At 38.7% G+C, this 24,155-nt stretch overlaps 1 protein-coding gene across 2 annotated transcripts in view; it reads left to right on the top strand.

Annotated features, from left to right (window-relative positions):
• Positions 1-7,157: 7,157 nt before the first annotated feature.
• Positions 7,158-24,155, top strand: part of SAV1 (salvador family WW domain containing protein 1) — a 30,040-nt gene continuing 13,042 nt past the window's right edge. The window contains exons 1-3 of one of the 2 annotated variants that reach the window (XM_066344346.1): positions 7,158-7,952; positions 10,825-11,268; positions 20,440-20,710. In XM_066344346.1, the coding sequence (XP_066200443.1) occupies positions 7,859-7,952; positions 10,825-11,268; positions 20,440-20,710 (809 nt within the window). In that variant the 5' untranslated portion in view covers positions 7,158-7,858. The remainder of the gene's footprint in view (positions 7,953-10,824; positions 11,269-20,439; positions 20,711-24,155) is intronic. The other variant, XM_066344345.1, reaches the window with a different exon arrangement.

The following is a 24,155-nucleotide window of genomic DNA, read 5'->3' on the forward strand; positions in this document are numbered from 1 at the left end:
ATTAATGTCTATTTTTCAACTCCATACTTCTTTCCTTCCTTCCTCAATTAAACCAAATACTTGTGAGCCGCAAGTCTCTCCTAGCTCCTAGTTCTTTGGCTGTATGTGTGGTCACATGTGTTTTAGGCTGTGGCTACCTCTGTCCTGCCTCATCTGTTCCCTTCACCAGCTTTCTACCTCACCTCAATCCCATCACTCTCTAGTTGAAATTCATTAACGTTATGTTCACAGGTAGCCCATATTTTGTTCTGACAGTATTTATGAGCTTATGCCCTTTTAATTCTTTGTCAGTTAAGTGGTGTTCTAGATATGGCCATTCTCCATATGAAACAGGACGTTTCCTTTTTCCCCCTTAATCCTTTGTATTTTGGTCTAACCACAAGAATTCTATTTAAAAATGCTCTCTTGAAAATATTTCAAACAAGTGTATTTTTTATTCCCTCCTTCCCCATAGAGCATGTTTACCTTGCACCCTAAGGCTAAAAGCCTACTGTCCCAGAGAAAAGAGTCAGCAAAGCCTTCAAAAAAGCAGTCCACAAGATAGGGAAGAGATGATGCAGAAGAGGTTCCCAGAAGCCATGACTAGGAAATAGAGCATTTGGGTAGGGAGAAGAAAGACTGAACAAAGGGTAGATCCCAATTCCCATTAGGGACTCTTGAAGATCATCTTTGCAGGAGCCCTCTGCATCAGCATGTTGTGGCCACAGCAATAGAGTAATAGTGGCATGGCTTATTTTGGCAGATGGAGTAGACATGGTGTTTCTGAGGATACTGTAGCTCTCATGTGGTGTAGAAAGAAATGCAGGTGTTTCCATATTTGATATACATCAGTAGGTAATATCCCATAATGAAAGCCCTCAGTAAATTTTTACTGAGTTCTCAAAAAATAATCTTACTATCAGCCAAGTAAAAATTGATCATTGCAAAGAATAAACAAAAAGTTGAAAGTGGCTGAAGGTCAGGCCCAATTTTGGAAGAAACATAATCGTTTCCTGGGCTAGAGAGGCAAAGATACAGAAAGGCCAATAAGGGCAGCCAGCTGAAGTCAAAGGACAGCATTGCCAAGAATAAGACTCACTGGCTAGCTGTCAAGGTTTCAGGGGACCTCTAAGTCTGGGTAATAATATACAGAACAAGAGCTAAGCTTAGGGACACCAAATTTCCCAGCTTGACTCCTTGTGGTCAGACTTGTGATACTCATTCTCTACATTACCTGGGGAGGGAGGGGACCAATTTAGTTGCTAATATTAAGCATTTATATTTTCAGAGCTATGTACATATCACACACATCCTTATCCTTCATAGAAAACAGCTAAAGCTTTTGTCTATAAGAGTACTCAGGAATGTATTCTTCCAGATTTTAAGAGCAAAACTTTGGAAGCTTGAAGAATCCTACATTCTAGCATAATTGTCATTTTCTTCTGAGACAGTTAAAGTTTATCTTGTTACATGTCCAAGTAGAGTGGCTTGGGCAGTAGAAGTTCCTCTCCTTTTTATTTTATTTTAATTTTTTAAGAAGCTCCATATGTAGGGCTTATTTCCATTTGGTTCTTTCCTTGCTAATCCTTCATTAGATAATTCACCCTTTTAAATTTTACATGATTCTAGCCAGAGAAAGTAAAAATAGCATAAGAACCTTGTCTCTCTTTAAAAGCAGCATCTGCCTGACCAGGCGGTGGTGCAATGGATAGAGCATCGAACTGGGATGCAGAGGACCCAGGTTCAAGACCCCGAGGTCACCAGCTTGAGCGCGGGCTCATCTGGTTTGAGCAAAAACTCACCAGCTTGGACCCAAGGTCGCTGGCTCGAGCAAGGGGTTACTCAGTCCGCTGGAGCCCCACGGTCAAGGCACATATGAGAAAGCAATCAATGAACAACTAAGGTGTCACAACAAAAAACTGATGATTGATGCTTCTCATCTCTTTCCATTCCTGTCTGTCTGTCCCTATCTATCTCTCTCTCTCTGTCTCTGTAAATTAAAAAAAATAGTAAAATAAAATAAAATAAAAGCAGCATCCACTATGAAATGTTATTTTATGATGATGATGATTTCATATAAGGCTAATATGCTAACACTTCCTTTAGCAGTTTTTAAATAAAAACATAGCAATAAAGATAAATATATATATATATATTTTGTATTTTTCTGAAGCTGGAAACGGGGAGGCAGTCAGACAGACTCCCGCATGCGCCCGACCGGGATCCACCCAGCATGCCCACCAGGGGGTGATGCTCTGCCCATCCGGGGCGTCGCTCTGTCACAACCAGAGCCAGTCTAGCGCCTGAGGTGGAGGCCATGAAGCCATCCCCAGTGCCCGGGCCAACTTTGCTCCAATGGAGCCTTGGCTGCAGGAGGGGAAGAGAGAGACAGAGAGGAAGGAGAGGGGGAGAAGTGGGGAAGCAGATGGGCGCTTCTCCTATGTGCCCTGGCCGGGAATCGAACCCGGGAATTCCACACGCCAGGCCGACACTCTACCACTGAGCCAACCGGCCAGGGCCAAGATAAATATTTTTAAAGAAGGAAAATCATCTATATGCCTATTGTTCTACTTGGGTAACTGCTTTTTATTTTTGGGAGTTTCCTTCTGCCCATGGAGCAAAAGTGTAGGGCTGAAAGACACTTTGGAATTCAATTTGTCTAATTTCTTCATTCTTAGATTAGAAAACTACAAAACCCAGAGAGCTATGAGGTTTGTTCAGAATAACACCTAATGCCTCCTTTAAAAGAAATTTTAATGTTACATTTTAAAAAATGATTGCTGATAAGACATAACTCCCTAATTGTTGATTCTCTCCACTGAGAACACAACTGCAAGGGGGAAAATATCTCTATTATGTAATTTAGTTCTATTCTTATCAAGAGCAATGTCTGAAGAATTATAGCTGTAAAATCTGTATTCCTAAAAACTCCCAGAAAGTCTAGGGATTTCTAGAAAACAGATGTGAATGCAAAGCATCTATATTTAAGGATTTGGTTACAAAGTTCATATATTGCTATGCATTGCTAATGCTGATGCTGCCTGCAGATTATTGATTCTGGCATATATCCTCCTTGATAAAAAGGCAAATTATAGCTCTTAAAAAGAGCACCTAATTGAGGCTTTCTCTGCTGAGATTCAAATAATTAAAATATAACTGAAAAGGGGAGTACTTTGTAAGGAACATGGATGACTTTCAATACAACTGTGTTGAAACACTCTTGACTCACATTATTAGGATTCTTAATGTGCCATAACAGAAAAAGGCCCAAAATATGAATAGAAAATCAATGCTAAAACTAGTCTGCCACTAACTAGGAATATAATCTGAGGCAAACATTTAATTTTTCTAGTTTTGTTTCCACATCAAGAAAATAAGGTTAGACTACCTGCTCCCAGAATTATTTTCCCATTATAAAATTCTCTGATTGTATGTGAATGGTACCTTGTATTTCAGTCTGTGGGAAAACCCCAGGTGTGAAGAGCTGGCTTTATTAACAATGTCCTAATCTCCTTTTGTTCTCTTATCCTTCTGAGGTAAGCCCTGGGCAGAAACCTAGCACTTCATTGGCACCCCCTTCCCTCCCTCATCTCCTGCCTTCATACTCTATCTGTAACAAAACCCCATTGTCTCTTCACTTGTGTTTCATTACTTTTTCTTCTCCATGCACAGTACCAACTGTTTAGTACTGGTCATCCATCATACATGGACCACAGGAACAAAACTGCTTTTCCAATGTTCCTTTCAGAGTACAATCTGTTATTCTATTGAGTTCCATTCTGTTTTTGTTAAGATTTACATTCACTTGATCTGTGGTGGTGCAGTGGATAAAGCATCAACCTGGAATGCTGAGGTAGCCAGTTTGAAACCCTGGGTTTGCCTGATCAAGGCATATATGGGAATTGATGCTTCCTGTTCCTCCCTCTTCTCTCTCTGTCTTAAAAAATAGATATTAAAAAAATTAAAATAAATTAAAAGAATATTTATATCCCTCACCTGACTGGTGGTGGCACAGTGGATAAGCATTGACCTGGACGTGAGGTCCCAGGTTTGAAACCCCAAGGTCACTGGTTTGATCACTAGCTTGGCTGGAGGTCCCCCCACCCCCTGTCAAGGCATTTGAGAAGCAATCAATGAACAACTGAAGTCACACAGCAACGAGTTGATGCTTCTCATCTCTCTCCCTTCCTGTTTCTCTCTCTCTCTCTCTCTCTCTCTGCGCACATGCATAAAGAAAAAAAAAAAAGATTTATATTCCCATGGGAGTGATCCTTGAAATCTCTTACACTCTGTATTCAATCTGTCAGCAAATCGTTTTGGCTATCTTTAAAGTATGTCCAAAATCTGTCCACTTCTCATCTCCACTGTTACCCTGATCCAAGTAAGCAACAACTTCTGACTGATCTTCCTTACTTTTCCCCTTGTTCCCATTCAGCCCATTCTCAACACAACATCCAAAGCAATCCTATCAAGCCTGACCAGTGGTGGCAAAGTGGATAGAGCGTTGACGTTGACTTGGGACACTGAGGACCCAGTCTCAAATCCACGAGGTTGCCAGCTTGAGTGAGGACTCACAGCTTTAGTGCAGAGTGGCCAGCTTGAGCATGAGATTATGTCATTGGCCCAAAGGTCACTGACTTGAGCAAAGGGTCACTGGCTTGACTTGCGCCCCTTGGTCAAGGCACATATGAGAAGCAATCAATGCACAACTAAAGTGATGCAACTACTAATTGATGCTTCACATTTCTCTCCCTTTCTGTCTCTCTCTTTCTCTCTCTCAAAAAAAGAAAGGCAATTCTATCAAAATATTAAGTTAGATTGTACTTAAATTGAAATTCTTTATAATGAACTACAGGCTCTAAGTGCAGTGGTGGGATTCAAATAATTTAATAACCGGTTCTCTGCCCTAATGACCATTTTAAGTATAAAAAATTATATACCAAAAGGTAATTTATTATTTCATGCATTTAATACTTAAATAAGAACACTAAAAGAGGTACATAAAACTAGACTGCCATAAGAATTTTAAAATATTAATGAAAAAATATTAAATGTACCTGATAAAAACCAATAAAACTGTTAAGATATTTCCATATTGCTTCTTGATTGGTGTCCTCACTTGCAATTTTTTTTACCTATGTACTGAATGAACATTACTACGGGCCCTTAGAATACACTGTTGTGCAGATTAACATTAAAAAACAGTAAGAAATGTAAATTTGTGATGTCTACATTGGGTGGTTGCCCAGGTACCCACCTTAGAGAGAACCCTGATTATAAGTGCCATTTTAACAACCGGTTCACCAAACTCAACAGAAAACTAGATATTAAATATCAATTCTGCCAAACCAGGTGCAAACCACTGAATCCCACCACTGCCTAGTGCCCTAGTCATTGTTACCTATCAAACTTCATTTCCCACTACTCTCCTCTGCTGCACTCCAGCTACCGACATTCTTTACCTCCAAGCTGCTAAGGAGCACAGCAACTTGGAATGACTTTTTTTTTTTTTTTCATTTTTCTGAAGTTGGAAACAGGGAGAGACAGTCAGACAGACTCCCGCATGCGCCCGACCAGGATCCACCTGGCACGCCCACCAGGGGCGACGCTCTGCCCTCCAGGGGGCGATGCTCTGCCCATCCTGGGCGTCGCCATGTTGCGACCAGAGCCACTCTAGCGCCTAGGGCAGAGGCCACAGAGCCATCCCCAGCGCCCGGGCCATCTTTGCTCCAGTGGAGCCTTGGCTTCGGGAAGGGAAGAGAGAGACAGAGAGGAAAGTGCGGCGGAGGGGTGGAGAAGCAAATGGGCACTTCTCCTGTGTGCCCTGGCCGGGAATCGAACCCGGGTCCTCCGCACGCTAGGCCGACGCTCTACCGCTGAGCCAACCCGCCAGGGCTGGAATGACTTTTGCACTTGCTTTCTGCCTAGAATACTGTACCTAGAATATCAAATAGCTGCATTACCAATTTCCTCGCTTTGTCACTTAACTTGAATGTCTCCTTCTCTGGTCATTCTATCCCACTGTCTAAATCCCAAACCCTCTTTTTCTTGTTTTGTTTTCACCTCAGCATTTATCACTATATAACATAGTATGTCTTTCTTTTTTTATAGAGAGACAGGAAGCGAGTGGGGAAGGAGAGAGTTGAGAAGCATCAATTTGTAGTTGCTTCACTTTACCTATTGATTGCTTCTCATATGTGCGTCAAGGAGGTGGGGGAGACTCAAGCCGAGCCAGTGACCTTGGGCTCAAGCCAGCAACCTTTGGGCTTTAAGCCAGCGACTTTTGAGCTCAAGCCATTGACGTTGGGATCACGTTGATGATCCTGGGCTCAAGCCAGTGACCCCATGCTCAATCTGGCAAGCCTGCACTTGAGCCAGCGACCTTGGTGTTTCCAACTGGGGTTCTCAGTGTCTTGGGTTGATGTTCAATCCACTGTGCCACCACCAATCAGGCTGTTTTTCTTTTTTTCTCTTCTTTATTGTCTTTTTTCCCCACAAGGGCAAGGAATCTTAAGCACCTAGAACAGTGCCTAGCATAGTGGGTGCTCAGTACATTTTGCTGGTTCTGGAATGAATTGCGGACTCTGTACTAAGGGAGCCTAACAGCACGCCAAGATGGAGACACCCTAGATAAAAACTTGTCTGTTAGCTGTTTGGGGTCTCTTGCAAGATGATTTTGATCTTAAGGAAAACACTCTCAATTATGAAAGACTTCAATTTGGTCACTCGGAGCCTCATCCCATCTTATCCTCCAAATGTCATTAAGTAAACTCTATTTTAGATTTTAAATTCCAAATCTTGACCTTTAACGCTAAAAATCCTCCAAATTCTAAGACTGTAATAGTTCACTCCAGGAGGAAGTATGCGGCTATTGAATAATGATAGTGATGATTAAATAAAATTTGCTAACATCAAATTTACCTTAAATAAGAGGTAGAAACTCTATTGTTTCCCCACCGTTTTTTCCTTTATCAGAAAGCCCCACTCCCTGGCACACAGATTATACATTTATGTTTGTTTAACTTGTATTGCTTCCACCAAAAAGACACAGCTCCATTTTCCTGGTGCGGCACTCGCCTCGGGCTTGTGGTCCTTCAACTCTATTCTCCTTCTGCGTTCCGAGGACCTGAATCTACCAGCCCGAGAAACTCCTAGACGGCGACTGCCCCCAAGGACGCTGACGGGAACGCGCCTCGGGGCGTCACCGGCTCCCTTGAAGTCTGGAGGGGAAAATCTGTGCGAAGCGGGGGCTCCACTGCTTGAGCTCGCGACCTCCCGTGCCCAGTCCGGTCATCTTCATCCTTGTCCTTGCCGGTCCTCAGGACCTGCTTATCGCTGAGGAGACGGGAAGGCGGCCGCCGCTCGAGGCCGGCTGCGAGGCCAGCCCGTTAGCTGAGAGCCACCCGACATCCCGGAGCCCGAGCTGCGCCCGGCTGGGTGGGGGAGGGGCGGCAGCGGCGACCGCGCTGCGTCGAGTTTCCCAGAATTCCCTGCGGCCGCAGGGAAAGTTTACAGGACGTAGGCGGCGGCGGCGGTAGCGGTAGCGGTTAGAGGGAGGCCCGCGGCGGACCATGGCCCTGGCCTGGCGTCCCTGTCCTCTCCTCAAGGAGCCCTCGGGCAGTGTCGCGGGGCGGGCGGACTTCCGGGAAGGAACTGACAAGCGACTGAGCGGCGGCAGGCGCGCTTAGCGCCCTGAACATGCGGCAGTTCCTGAGGGCGACCCCGGGCTGCGGAGAGGCGGCGGCGGCGGCGGCGGTGGCAGCAGCGGCGGCAGCTCCGGAGGGAAGGAGGCGGCGGCGCCGTCGGAGGTGGCGGCGGGAACGGCCAGCGCCCGGCGTGCAGCCCTAGGGAGGAGCGGTCTGCGGCTTCGTCGACCAGGATGCTGTCCCGAAAGAAAACCAAGAACGAGGTGTCTAAGCCTGCCGAGGTGCAGGGGAAGTACGTGAAGAAGGAGACGTCGCCTCTGCTGCGGAGTGAGTGTCGGGCGGGGCGCACCCGTACCTGTCCCCGGCGGCCGCGATCCCCGCGCCTTTTCATTCCTCCTGATGTCTGGGAAATCCTGGTTTTAATCATTTAATTATACCTTAAGTTGTGCTTATGATTTGAAACCGAGAAAGACTAAGAAGCTACCCCTCCTCCGCCTTGGGCCCCCTTAATAACAACAAACTTCTCTCTCCCCGATGGCAGAGTGTTGATGGTTTTACTAGAAGAGGCTGTAACTTCAATTGCTGATCCCCTGGTGCTACAGGAGTAAAAGTGATCAGACGGGGACACTTTTCCCCCTTCTAGATACGTCGAGATATGCCTTGTGTTTGCAAACATTGCGGGTGTCACTCGCCCATGCTGGAAGTTGTGCGAGCTCGTGGCTGGACGCGGGGAGGTGAAAGCTGACCGTCTGTCGCTGTTGTAGCCGCTACCCCAGAGCCTCATCAATCTTAGTTCTCAGAGGAGAGGAACCAAAATCATGTGTATTTGGCTATATATTCATGAGAATTGCTTCAAATAAAAATCCCCGAGCACTCCAGAAAGAGAAAATATTCATAAGTATTTCGGTCATATTTTAAGGGACATTCCAAAAAGTTTTTGCTTTTTTTAACTTTTTAAGGATGTGTTACTACCGCCCCACCCTCCGCACTTTTTTTTCTAATCAGTTTAAGTATTGACTCTGGTTTTCCAGCTGAATCTTTTAAATTTTTAATTATTGCTATCTTTTGAATTTTTAATACTTGCGGTGTGCTTAGAACATTTGTGAGGTAAGGAGCTAACATATTGGTGCACATACTGCATGCTGGCCCTTTGTGTAAGTTTCCTTCTTGGACGCTTGTAGTAACCTTGTGACTTAACCATTACCTCATATTATAATCGGGAAAGTTGTTCATAGAGATTCCTAGTATTTGCCCACCATCAACCAGAAAGGGGTGTAGAACATGTTTTTCCATTATAATCACATCACCAAACTTCCAATTTAACCTAGTATTCGGAGTACTTTCTTAGACAACAACAAAATAGATTAAATGGGTACCCCGGTAACTAAAACTTGATTTTTAAACCTGTTTTAACAGTTCATTTTTCAGTGACATATTCTCTTACATTTTTGGAAAAGTTTATGGTAGATTGCAGTTTACTGCCAGTAAAGTTTATTAAACATTGCTTGAAATCATGAAATATGTTTGTCATACCTTTAAGCAAATAACTTGATAGAGTATTTTATATTTGTTTTAGTTTCATCAAGTCTTGAGCCTTGTTTATTTGGATATTAATTTCTGTCTGAAGTTGGTTTCTTAAGTTTATCATAGACTGCTCTCTAATATTGTTTACTTAATGAACTAATAAAATGGTCATGCAATTTTTTTTCATGTTTTAAGGGTATTTTGCTTTCTAAACAGGAATGTCTAAGCTACTTAAGTTCTATATTCTGAAATACTATATTCTGAAAGCCATTGCTCTTTTATGTTTAAAAAAAATTTTTTTAACTTATTGATTTGAGAGAGAGAAAAGAAACACTGATTTGTTGTTCCCCTTATTTATGCATTCATTGGTTGATTCTTCCAGTGCTGACCTGTCCACCAATGTGCAACCTAGGCGAATGGTGTGGGAATGACGCTCCAGCCAGGACCTGTATTCTGTTTTGAATTATAATTACTTGTTTTAAAGGAAAGCCCATAGTTTCAGACTTGGCAGGTTTTTTAAACTAATTCAACATTGTATACTTCTGTGAAATGAAATCTTTGTACTTTTCTTTTTCTTTTTTTATTAAGTGCGGGGCGTGGAGACAGAGACAGACTCCCGCATGCACCCCGACCGGGATCCACCTGGCAAGCCCGGGACTTGGTTCTGCTCTGCCCAGCGGGGGCTGTGCTCCCTTGTTCAACAACCGAGCTATTTTAGTGCCTGAAGTGAGGCTCTGTAGCCATCCTCAGTGCCCAGGGCCAACTTTCCTCCAACCATTCAAGCTATGGCTGCTGGAGGGGAAGAGAGAGGGTGTGGTTAGAGAAGCAGATGGTCGCCTTCCCCTGTGTGCCCTGACTGGAATGAAACCTGGGACTTCCACAGGCCGGCTGAGGCTCTACCACTGAGCCAACCAGGGCCACTTTTTAATTTTCATAGCTAAATTTTTGGATTTTCCTTTTGGTTACTGTACTAGTGTTATGTAATTCCAGGAGTAGGAAGACCAGGTTAATAATTTTAAAATCTTTTCAAAGGCAGCCACCTTTACATGTTTGGGAATAGCATTATGTTCTATTTTTGAAATTGTGTTTGCTTGATGAAGGAATTTTGAAAATGAAGTGAAATTAACAAAAACTATAATCTTAAATTAGGCTGGTAACTATGTATTTGTTAAATTGTTTCCTGTTTTTGCACATTCATGAGTATTTCACTAATATGTATTTTATAGTTAAGCTTATTAATATTTCACCATAATATGTATGGTAATATGCAGAAAATACTTGATTTGCATATACATTTATGCAAATTATTCATTTGAGTGGAAAAATATTAATCAGACTCAATTTTAAAATACTCAAGTACTACTTTTTTAAAAAAATGTTTTTAATTGATTTTTTAGAGAGAGAGGAAGGGAGATAAAGAAAAAAACATCTATTTGATTCCTTTATGTGCCCTGACTGGGAATCGAACCAGTAATCTTGTATTGTGACCACTCTATTAACTTAGTTACCCAGCCACTGCTTAAGTCCTATCTTAAATCAAAAAATTTTAATTGTGTTTTTTTTAAGTCTGCTGAAAATTTGCATTTAGGGTGGGTGAAAGATGTAAATGAATAGCTTTTAAAAAGTATATTTATTATTTATTGAAATGGTTATTTTATTGTTTGTTTCATTATAGATCTCATGCCTTCATTCATCCGGCACGGTCCAACAATTCCAAGACGAACTGATATCTGTCTTCCAGATTCAAGCACTAATGCCTTTTCAGGTTCTGGAGATGGAATAGTTTCAAGAAACCAGAGTTTCCTTAGAACTCCAGTTCAAAGAACACCTCATGAAATAATGAGAAGAGAAAGCAACAGATTGTCAGCACCTTCTTATCTTGCCAGGAGTCTAGCAGATGTCCCTAGGGAATATGGCTCTTCTCAGTCATTTTTAACAGAAGTTAATTTTGCTGTTGAAAATGGAGACTCTGGTTCCCGGTATTATTATTCAGATAATTATTTTGATGGTCAGCGGAGGCGGCCACTTGGAGATCGTACACATGAAGATTACAGATACTATGAATACAACCACGATCTCTTCCAGAGAATGCCGCAGAATCAGGGGAGGCATGCTTCAGGTAACTTAAAATTAGAACTACTGTATTAGTTTTATTACATTTAACTTATATAGATTTTTGTTTTTATTATTATACTTAATTTAAAGGATGCTCTTCTCTGAATTTTTTTGGGAAAGCCAGCAGATATTACTAGAGAAGAAATACATCTTCATTTTGCCAGTCTTGCTAAGCCAGCTTGCAGATAATTAACCTAAACTGAGGAAAATAATTTTGTGTTAATTTTATTAACTCATTAAATAAAAACTTGATACTTATTTGAAGCCTATCTTGACTAATAACATTATGAACCTTTTGAAAACCTAGATAATTCAGTGTCTTCAGTTGGATTAAATCTAGGTTTAGGTTTGGTAGAATGGGAAGATTAGTGTTTCAAAGAAACTGGACTTAAACCAGGAAAAGGCAAGGCAAATAGGAAAAATTGGGCATGGTAGGTGATACCATGGGCGATTGCATCATTACTTAATTAGAACCTGCACTGTTTCTCTTAACTGGTTTTATATTTCAATAATTAGTTCCCTAGTTGGTCAGACAGACTTATTGTGAAGTAGTTAATTGTGTTAAGCATGTCTTTTTGTTGTTCTTTTTTGAAATAGGCAAAAATACTAGTAATAAATTTTTGAAATCTGCTTTCCATTTTTGCTGACTTGGAGATTCTTACACAGGGACCAGAAGAGATAGGAGAAATGCACAGTTTGCTTTATTCCTAAAGTACTGGAATACATCAAACTAAAGCAAACTGAAAATTAAACATTTCATCTCACTATTTTTTTCCTATAAGTTGTAGGCTTTACATTTTTGCAGGTTAGAAATGCATGAGACATTTATTTTGTAGTCAAAATGTTAAATAAGGTGACTTAAAACAGTTCGGAGCATGAGTATTTTGAGTGTAGAAAGTATTCATTTAATAAGAATCACATAGTATTTTCCCTGACCTTCTTGGTACTCCTCTCTGGTACCTTATTAGGGGGAACAAAACCAGTTATATGCAAAATAATCATAAAACAGCATGTATACTTTCTGGTACTGACTGTAAGTACAAAAGGGAATCAGAGAGAAATAGGCTAGAATACTAAATGGTTTGTGGCAGAGGGTAGGGCTTCATCAGAACTTTGAGCTTGGACTTTGGATTAATGGGGACAGAAGAAAGGCATTTTAGGTGGAATATTGGAAATAATCCAGTGAAAACAGAGTAGACATCATGTGTAAGTTCAAGGAACTGTGTAGTTTTGCCTAGTTTGAAGAAATAAGTTAGAAGGTGCAATGGAGATTTGTGGTCCAACATCAGGCTGTACAATTTAACTTCGAGTCAAACAAAATCATTGCAGATTTCATAAAGGAAAATCATTTTATGAAAGCACTGTTCAAAGATTTGAAGATTAGTTTACTAGTTCTACTTGGGACACATTCCTAGAGATAAGAGAACTGCAGGTACTAATGGTATTGGAGAGGAAAGGGCAAATATGTGACATTTTTGAAGGAAAAAGGAGACTTAATTATGGGTTTGGGAGAGAATAAATCACTAAAGTTTTGAAAATTGAGTAGTATGGAATAGTTGGAAAGAGCAGATTATTTTGTGAAAGCCAACATTGGAGTCTCATTGGAACATTGAAGAATAGAGATTTTCTAGGTACATGGAAATATTGTAATGAGCATGGGTGAGTGCCATTTAAATTTTAAAGAAGTTCTAGGTTAAAGGATTATACAGTTGCAGACTTCGGTGTTTTTTTATTTTGACTATTTCTAATAAGTAGTTTTAAATCTTCAAAAATAATTTATCTAAATAAAGTAAGTTTTTCAAATAAAGCTCATGTTTATATTTTTAGAGTAATATCTCTTTATAGGAAACATTCAAAATGCAAATGTTCTTGTTTCTCTTCAGAGAGAATAAATCTTTTACCCTTTACAAAATGCAGAAAAGTATAGGTGAAGTACCCATCATACCAGAGTTGAATGTTTTAGTTATTTCCTTCATTTTTTCCCATTCTTTTTCTTTTACATTGTTATAATTCAAATCTACTCAGTTTCGTATCTGTTTCTTACTTGAATGAGTTTCTTGATGTAATACACTATTTATGAGTAGTTTGAGTGACTATAATCTTCCATTCAGTGCCCTAGGCTGGGGATAGTGGGAAAGGGGAGAAGTGGGACACATTTGCTTTGATGGGATTTGGGCACTAATGGATTTATAAGGGTGAAGGAATGAGAATACGTAGTTATATTGGATTAGCATGGCACCTGGCTGTGTAGGAGGAGCTCCAAAAATAAATAGTTGAATAGGTAAATGAATCCAGAGGTTTCAAGACTGAAGTCTAAGACAGTTTTGGTAGCTGATAGCTTATCGCAATCTCTTTGCCATTAGTACAGACTTGTCATTCTTTACACTCACTTTTACCATGTATATTTATATTGCAGACATCACTGGTAGTTCATAACACTTTTCTACCTGAATGTAAGTATGAAGAATTAATTAATACCAAGTTAAAATCTTATTTTAAAATTCCTGTTGGCAAAAATATCATTGAGAAAATACTTCAAGAAATAAATTTCTGCTGATTCTCTCTTAGGAGCAGTCTGACAGTTTTTGTAAATCTAATGACAAACTTTAAAACAATCTTTCAATCATGATCTAGAAGTAAAAAGTAATATGCCTAACCTGTGGTGGTGCAGTGGATAAACATCGGCCTGGAATGCTGAGGTCACTGGTTGGAAATCCTGGGCTTGCCTGGTCAAGGCACATATGACAAGCGATCAAATAACAACTCAAATGAAGCAACTTTGAGTTGATACTTCTTGCTCCCCTCACCCCTCTCTTCTTTCTCTCTCTGTAAAAATCAATAAAGTCTTTAAATAAATAAAATATAAATAAATACTTTTCAAATTAAAGAATGCCATTTTTTAAAAAGATTTGCATTAATTGCAGAAGTTACACATGCTTGAGAAATTTTACTTTCCATTAATTTATATGAGGGCAATAGGATTAAATGTTTTATCTTTTAGGAAAATAAAGTACTTTTGAGAGAGTCTCTTGACAGAGAAGAATTAATAACCAATTACTAACCAAACAGAAAAGCCTAAACATCTGTTTTATCCAGAAGGGAAAAAAATTGAATACGAAACAGTAGCTGGAAGTTTGTTGAATTCATATTGAATTCAAAGTTTTAAAACTTACCATATTTTCTAAATTTATGCTGGAGAGAGTTTTGGGAATTTGAATGAATTGAAAGGAGAAAGTAAGGTTGTAGGCAAGTAAGGATGTGATATAGACAGATTGTTTTCACAAACTTTAAATTTTGATTGCTGTTGCTAATGTAATAAGTGTAAAAAAATGTATGGAAGGAAATATCTCTGTAGAGAGTTAAAGAGAGTAGTAATTCCTGGCAAGGAGTTGTTATTTAGACTTTCTGGAAAACCTATTTCAAGGATTAACTTCATCTTATTGTGTTTAGCAAAAGCTAAAAACAAGTTGTATAATATCTTTAAAGGGTTTTAGTGTCTAGCAAGTTCTACAGTTAGCTGTGAAATTTGACCTTTATCATGTTGGTCAATGTAACAGACACTTATTGTATGTGCCAAAGGAAGGAATCCTGCCGTTAACAGGAAGTCTTTAGTTAGAATACTAAAGACAGATTTAATTCCTTTGTTTTGCGCTTAAGTAATTTAGTTTTATACAGTTTAAGTAAGAGACTTTAAAGTTTAATTTAAAGACAACTAAAGACATCAAGTTATAAAAATCAAAGTGGAGTGTCAGATTTTACAAAAAACCAGTGCAGTTTCTGTTTATTCCAGGATATGCATAAAAATTTAGTGAACCAGAATCATCTTTTGAAGAAGGGTTAATAATCTTTAGGGACATACTTTATTTGTAATTATTATGTAGAGGAGGCTGTTGGCTTGTTTCAATACTTAGATCTCTTTATCAATACCTTGATTATAACATGGGCTATGTTTAGTATTTATTACCTTGGAGCTTTATAGATCTTCACTAGAGTTCCAGATTCCATTTTGTTCTCTGAAGCCACTACAATATTAGGAAACTAGAATTTTTGAGGTTTGTCTATAAGGACAGAACTCATAGATATCCACTTGGTTTATATGAGATTAAGTTCTTTGGAGGCATATCTATCTTGTGCAAGCTTGGTAGAGAGACAGAATAATTCTTTTTCCACGTCTTTGGGAAACAGTGTATGGGGTAGGTAAGAGTAGGTTTACAGTTATGAGTACGCAAAATAGAGTTAATAAAGCTATTGTGATAATTATAACTGCATATCTTTTTCCAGATACACAACTGTAAACCTACATTTCCCCCCTCCTGTATTTTGCTTATGAATACCTTATTTTATATAAATGGAAGGTGTGTGAGTAGTTCCTATAAATGGAAGTTATTTTGAGGATTATGAATGCCACTCATTCTTTTTTTCTGGGACCAATTGAAATTATGATATACTAGTTATTTTTCCTTGTAACTCAAAAAGTCCTCATTTCCCACTGAATAGGTTCAAAATTGGTAGCTTTCATATTTTTCTTTAAAGAATTATACGCTCTGGCTGGCTGGCTTAATGGTTAGAGTGTCAGCCTGGTGTATAGATGTCCCAAGTTTGATTCCTGGTCAGGGCACACAAGAGAAGCAACCATCTGCTTCTCTTCCCCTCCCTTTTCCCCTTCTCTCTCTCTTCCCCTGTGGTAGCCAGTGGCTTGACTGGTTTGAGCGTCAGCCTTAGGTGCTGAAAATAGCTTGGTTGAGTTGAGCATCAGCCCAGACAGGGGTTGCCAGGTGGATCCTGGTCGTGGTGCATGCGGGAGTCTATCTCCTCTCCTCTCAAAAAAAAAAAAAAAAAAATTACAGATGATCTTTTGTTGCTAAGATTACATGGTTAGTAATATTGTCATTTGACCTTATACCATCTATAAGGCCTTTGGTAAAATAACTTAATTGAACCTTGGTTTCCTCCTCTGTAAATTGGTAGTGATTCTACTACCTCATTAGAGCTGTTTTAAATATGAAATAGTACATATGGAAAGGGCCAGGGATAGAATAGGCACTCATAATTGTTAGTGTTCATGCCCTTTTTTCCAGATTTGGCGTGTTACTGAAGTTTCAACTTTCTGGTTGAACTTACACTGGAGGTCTAGTATATTAAAGCTTGATACAGCCCTTTTTTTGTTAGTCTGCTAGACATTTTATTAGTAGTAATGTTTTATGTTTTAAATCTGTGGTTCCCAGTTTTTTTTGTACTTTACATTCACCTCTCATAGGTTTTATAAAATTATCGCAAATAATAGTGTTTTTTTTGTTTTGTTTTGTTTTTTTTACCCCCAAGTGAGAAGTGGGGGGGAGAGGCAGACAGACAGGCTCCTGCATGCAACGACTGGGATCCACCCAGCATGCCCACCCGGGGCGATGCTTGGCCCCTCTGGGGCATTGCTCTGCTGCAATCAGAGCCATTGTAGCACCTGAGGCGGAGGCCATGGAGCTATCCTCAGGGCCCGGGCCAACTTTGCTCCAGTGGAGCCTTGGCTGTGGGAGGGGAAGAGAGAGATAGAGAGAAAGGAGAGGGGGAGGGGTGGAGAAGCAGATCGGCGCTTTTCTTGTATGCCCTGACCGGGAATCAAACTGGGGACTTCCACATGCCAGGCCAATGCTCTACTGCTGAGCCAACCAGCTAGGGATCCCAAATAATAGTTTGAAAGAAATTTAGTGTATGTGGCACTTTCAGAAAGTACAGGGGGAATGGGTCATGAAAGTAAAAAAACTCTTTATGGATATCTCTAAAATGGTAAAAAAAAAAATCATGATTCCTAATATGGCATTGGTAAAGCTGATGAGCCTATATACAACTTTGTGGACTTCATGGCTCCCTTGTCAAATTGTCAAAGTTTAGTTCCTGTAAATGAGATTTTTATAGAGAGGTCTTTGTGTTTCCTCTAAATATACATTTCAAGTTGAGCAAACTTTAAATTCAGTGTTTGGTATATAATGTTTAGATGTAAAAGTACATGTGTTTCTAGGTTTAGGCAAGATCAGTATATGGAACTTTGGATTTTCTAAGGAGATGAATGAAAAGATCACAAACTTTAATACTCTAAGCCTGTACAGTTTCTAATTATTGTAATAGTTTTTGTTTTTAATAATGCTGTATTTATAAATCTGTACATTTTCAAAGGAACCTGTTAGGCCAAATGTCATGGTTCTTCTAAATAACTACATGAATATATTAAGTTGATTCTGTGTCTGTATATACTGAGTGGAGGCAAAAATAGATTTACAGTTGTGAATATGCAAAACAGTTTATTTTTCTTATAGTATTAATTATTGTATTTTCTATACTCACAACTGTAAATCTACTTTTGCCCCACCTTATATCTGAGTATACATGTATAATATATATTTAAAATTATATATAATCTCCATTTATATATATAAACTTATTTTAAAATTGCTATTCTTGGTTGTGGCTAGTGATGGAAGCATGAAAAAGTATAAAGCCATTGCATGCTTACACAATGTGATATCAAATTATTTGCTATATGTGTAGCTGGTACATTGGCTTATTTCTTTTCTGTTAAATATTTTCTCTTTAAGTACTGAAGTTGCAGTTTGGGAGAAGCCAAGGTCAGTTTCACCAGAGGCTTTTCCTGTTCTATAATTACCATCTGCTTTAGAAATGTAAGGGTACTAAGCAAGAGTGATTATTTTCTTTCCTTGTGTTTCCTTTTCTTGCCAGAATACTTTATTTGTGGTGGTGTGTACATTGTGTGACATCAGTTCCAAAGACACATAATGACTGATTTGCCTGTTATATTAAAATTGATTATGGGATTAGATATCAGGGCCATTCATCTATCATAAAGTTCTCCTTCAGCCTTTTTACTTAATGATTGGGCAGTTATTAATGATCATTAGCTAGATCCAGTACTTCATTACATGTTGCAAATGGTGATATTCTAATTGTTATTTCTTCTCTATTAGATGGAATTCTATAATGAAAATCTTGCCCTTATCAGTTAATTGGTCACTGTTCATATGAGACAGGATAAATGCTACATCTTGCCTTTATTTACTGTTATTTCAGAATAATAAATTCTAGCCTAGCCACCTCCCAAAGGTAACCAGTGAGTTTGTATTTTAGTATCTTTATTAACTCAGGGATGGATGGATATATATATATATATATATATATATATATATATTTTAGTTAAACTCAGCTTTATTTGGTTAAGAATCCTTTGCCTAACAAAAGATTACAAAAACTTATCTTACTGTTTCTTCAAGAAGTTTTATGTTTTACATTTTATATATGATCCTTCTTGAGTTCATTTTTATATAAGGTGGTAGTTATAGATTGTGGTTAAATTTTTTGCATATGGATGTCTAGTTGTTCTAACATCATTTGTTGATAAAACTATCCTTTCTCAATTGAATTGCCTTTTCACCTTTGTCAAAAAAATAATTGCCCATGTATGTGTAGATGTATTTTTGTGTTATCTATTCAATTGATTTGCTTTTCCTTTTGACAATACTCACCATTTTGATTACAATATCTTTATAGTTAGTCTTAAAATCAGGTACTGTGAGTCCTCCAACTTTATTCTTCCTTTAAGAAATTGTTTTGGTTTCTCTGGTTCTTTTGCCATTTTATGTACATTTTAGAGTCTGCTTGTTAATATCTCTATATTTACAAAACTTCTGTTGGAATTTGATTGATATTACCTTAAACCTAAAAATAATTTCAAGGAAAATTGACATCTTAATTATTTTGAGTCTTCCAATCCATTAACATGGTAGGACTTCTTTCAGGTTCAGTATTTAAATGCTATATGGTATAAGTAGTTAAATGTGTCCAATTATTGTTAGTATATAGATATTTTATTGATTTTTGTAGGTTGACCTTATACCCTGCTACCTTGATAAACTTAGTAGTTCTGGGGCACAGCCAGATTTTTTTTTTTTTTTTTTTTTTACAGGGACAGAGAGAGATGAGAAGCATCAATCATCAGTTTTTTGTTGTGACACCTTAGTTGTTCATTGATTGCTTTCTCATATGTGCTTTGACCGAGGGCCTTCAGCAGACTGAGTAACCCCCCGCTCGAGTCAGTGACTTTGAGTTCAAGCTGGTGAGCTTTTTGCTCAAGCCAGATGAGCCCGCACTCAACCTGGCAACCCCGGGGTCTCGAACCTGGGTCCTTCCGCATCCCAGTCCGACGCTCTATCCACTGCGCCACCGCCTGGTCAGGCAGCCAGATTATTTTTAAGAAGTTATAACTGGGGCATGATGGGTGGTGGCACAGTGAATAGAACATCGAACTGGGATGCCGAGGTCCCAGGTTCAAAACCCTGAAGTCACTGGCTTGAGGGTAGGATCACTGGTTTGACTGCAGGCTTGCCAGTTTGAGCGCAGGATCATCAAAATTATCCCAATCATCAAAATGGTTGCTATCTTGAGCCCACAGGTTGCTGTCTTGAGCATAAGGTCTCTGGCCTGAGCAAGGGATCACTGGGTCTGCTTGAACCCCCTGGTCAAGGCATGTATGAGAAGCAGTCAGTGAACAACTAAAGTGATGCAACAATGAGTTGATACTTTAATCTTTCTCCCTTCCTTTCTCTTCTCTCTCAAAAACAAACAAACAAAACAACAATGTAACTGGGAATAATTTTGTTGTTAGAGATGAAAAATTTCATTTGTTCTTCCACTTAAGTGTGCATTCATTGGTCACTTCCCATATGTTCCCTGACCAGAGATTGAACTTACAACCTTTGTGTCTCAGGGTAGTGTTGTAACCAACTGACCTAGCCCCCCAGGACCTACAAAATCGTTTTGCTGTTTAAGATGAAATGTCAGGTCTAAAATCTTGAGTGAAATTTTCTTTCCCTCACTTTTCCTTTAGCGGTATATATGCTTAACTAACTTCATTAGTAGTTAAATGTTTGTATGGCCTGGTGATGGAGGCATCAACCCAAAACACCCAATTTCAAAGAGGGAGAGACTACTTCCTCCCTTTTTTAATAATTAAATAATAGTAATATGGCTAGTTTCAGGAAGAATTTTATTTATAATGATAAAATCATGAATTTTAACAGAAGAGGGTAATCACGATAATTTTGTAAATGTTTCTCAAATAGCATCTTTTTAGTTTTGAATAATTGTTCTGTTCTCTTTTCCTCTTTCTCCTCAGGTATTGGAAGAGTTGCTGCTACATCTTTAGGAAATTTAACTAACCATGGTTCTGAAGATTTACCCCTTCCTCCTGGCTGGTCTGTGGACTGGACAATGAGAGGGAGAAAATATTATATAGATCACAACACAAATACAACTCATTGGAGCCATCCTCTTGAGCGAGAAGGACTTCCTCCAGGATGGGAGCGAGTTGAATCATCAGAATTTGGAACCTATTACGTAGATCACACCAATAAGAAGGCTCAATATAGGCATCCCTGTGCTCCAAGGTATTGACTTTATTTCCAGCTTTTTGTTTTGTAGTTGTCTAATGTTGGATTTGAGATATTTCATCAAAGAGAGGTATTCTGAACTTTAATATTTGAAAGCTTTATTTTTCAAAGTTTATGATACTTTTATATGGACTTTTTTTTTTTTTTAGTAATAAATGACTATAATTAAAAACAAAACAAAACAACTTTTCTCTTGAAAGAACCTCAAAAACAGTATCAGTATTCTTATGATCAGATTCTGCCTTAATATACCAGAATGTTTTTGTTGTAGATACCCAGAAATTGAAATAAATGAATAAAACATGTCTCTTTACATTTAAATGCCTATAAATAATAGACCTACCTTCTAATATGTCAAAATATACTTTTGAACTGTAATATCTTGCTTGTTTTAATTCAGTTTCAGACATTTTATGTTGTTTTTTATTGTTACCAGGCAAGAAAGTGAAAACTGGTACTGCACAAAACATATCAGATCTGTCTATGTAGCCACTGATCCTTTAGGCTATTTTGATTGATACTGGGTTTATTAGTTGATCTTGCTTACAACCAGACTTTTAGACCTTTGAATACGGTAGCCAGTTGTCACGTGGCTGTTGAGCACTTGAAATGTGTTTAATTCAAATGGAGATGTGCTGTAAATGTAAACTACACACTGGATTTCAAATTATATAAAAAGCTAGTATCAGTTTAGTAATGAATTTGCAAATATTCCTGACTAACTACATTTGAGCTTTGAAAAACTGAACCCTAACATTAAAAATGTGCAGAATATAATCATGTTATTAAATGTTAAGTATCATTTAGCATAATACAGATCTTTGGGTATAGCAGATATTTACATTTTTAGAATCATTAAAGTCATTATGAAAATACATTTTAATATTATCATTGTATTGTTTTAATCATTTTATATACATATTTGATTTATTGATTCAAATATGAAAATCATTTTTTTCCTGTGGTTCCATTTAGTGGCACTTTTTTTAAAATTGATTTTTGAGAGAGGAGGGAAGAGAGAAGGAAACATTCATTAGTTCCACTCAGTAGTGCACTCATTGGTCACTTCCCATATGTGCCTTGACTGGGGGATCAAACTCACAACCTTGGTGTTTTGGGAGGACACTCTGACTGAGCTAACTAGCCAGGGCCATTGTTTATTGAACAACTGCTATTAGCAAAAGAACTAAACCAGCCGCTTTGCCTGTGTTGGGCTCTGGCCCCTGCTCCTACTCCCTTCACCATCTCAAACAAGCTTATGCTTGCCTTTTCAGGCCTGTGTCATGGGGGTACTTTAGAGCCACCCATCTAAAGGCAGGGATGAGTCCCACTTATTGCTGCTATGTTCCCAGCAACCAAGAGATGGGCATGATGTGGGAGTGTAGTAGCTGTTCATTGAAAGTATAATGGAGAAAAAATGATTCCAATTTCACCAGGGAGCAGAGGACTTTGTGTTTCAAGTGACCAGATTTGAGAGTATATTGACCTACCTTTTCTGTTCATCATTATTAACCTTACATTATTATAGAATTTTTAGTTTACAGAACATTTTTATAATTAGTAAGTTTGCTTTTTCCAGCAACAGGAGAGAATAAACATCTTCTTTAAGCTCACATAGATAGTATTAATAGCTATTTGATTGTCTGTATTATGCTAATATGTATCTAGAACTCTTGATTTATAGGTCACTTAATCCTGAGAATGATCATCCTTGGCATGCATTTATTCCATTTTACAAATAAGGAGGCTGAAGCTAAGGGAAGTAAAGCAGTTTTGCCTACATTCATACAGTTTCTAAATGGCCAACCCCCCTAGGCGTCTCTGACTTCAGAGCCTCAGTTTTTCCCATTCCTCATTGCCATCAAGGAAAATTCACTTTGTACCTACTTATGAAAGAATTGAAGATAAAATTCAGTGCCATTTGTACATTGATTTTTAAATTGTTAAACAGTCTAAATCTAATGCTTATTTTAATCTCAGTTTAGTATTGCAATGACCTTTCTGATATACATGTAAAGGGTAATGTTGGGAGGCAGGCCCTTCCAGTTTTGTCTCTAAGACTGGAATAGACCATTTTGGCCTCCCAGAATTCACTCTTTATCCTTTAGGTGGTACAATGCTCTCCTTAGATTTTTCTATATAACAGCCTCCTTCCTGCATTGCTCTTCTCTCCCTGTCCCCAATATATAATATACAGGCCATTAGAATTAATTAAAAGCAAGGCTTTTTAAAGTCTGATTTAAAATAGGTTCAAATCAACTTTAACTCCCATATGCTCTCTTAAGGTGGTAAAAACAGAAAGAAAATATTATAGTTAATGTGGATGGTACATATTTTTTAAATAATGTACGACATATTCCAAACCCCTTTTTCAGCCTAAAGGAGAAAGAAAATATATATTGTCAATTTGAGAGAAACTGTCAACCTTTTCAACATAAATTTACAGCTAATTACTAGTAATTACTGAAATTTATGATTGTAGTTTTTAGGCTTCTGTTTAAAGGTTACAACTTAGCTCCAGCTTTTTTATAGCTTTTGAGATCATCCTCGGAAAGACTTAAGTACCAGAAGAAATTTCTTAAAAATATGTAGATGTAGTTTATATCCATCACTAGTGACCTACTAGTTTCTAAAAGAAGATGGATTTTAATTCCCCTATAGAATGATTTAGAAAAAAGAAAAAGGCCCTGACCCAGTAATTCGGTTGGTTGGAGCATTATCCTGATATACTGAGGTTGTAGGTTCTATCCCTGGTCAGGGCACATACAAGAATCAACCAGTAATGGCATGAATGAGTGGAATAGCAAGTCAATATTTCTCTCTAAAAATCAAATAAAAATTGCCTGGCCATAATGGTGGCACAGTGGATAGAGGGTCAGACTGAGACACAGAGGACCCAGGTTCTAAACCCCAAGATCACTGGCTTGAGCAAGGGCTCACCAGCTGGAGCGCAGGGTTGCTGGCTTGAGTATGGGATCATAGATATGACCCCATTGTTGTGACTTGAGCCCAGAGGTCGCTGGCTTGAGCCCAAGATCACTGGCTTCAGCAAGGGGTCACTGGCTCAGGTGCAGCCCCCCAGTCACATATGAGAAAGCAATCAATGAACAACTAAGGTGCCGCAATGAAGAATTGAGGCTTCTCATCTCCTTTCCTGACTGTCTATCCCTATCTGTCCCTCTCTCTGTCTCTCTCCCTGTCACACACACACAAAAAAAAATCAAATAAAAATTAATAAAGGGTTCTTTTTTTCAGAGACAGAGATTCAGAGAGAGGGATAGATAGGGACAGACAGAAGAAACGGAAAGAGATGGGAAGCATCAATCATCAGTTTTTTGTTGCGACACCTTAGTTGTTCATTGATTGCTTTCTCTTATGTGCCTTGACCGTGGGCCTTCAGCAGACCGAGTAACCCCTTGCTCAAGCCAGAGACCTTGGGTCC

This window comes from Saccopteryx leptura, chromosome 6 (assembly GCF_036850995.1).
Source record: "Saccopteryx leptura isolate mSacLep1 chromosome 6, mSacLep1_pri_phased_curated, whole genome shotgun sequence".
Classification (NCBI taxonomy): Eukaryota; Metazoa; Chordata; class Mammalia; order Chiroptera; family Emballonuridae; genus Saccopteryx; species Saccopteryx leptura.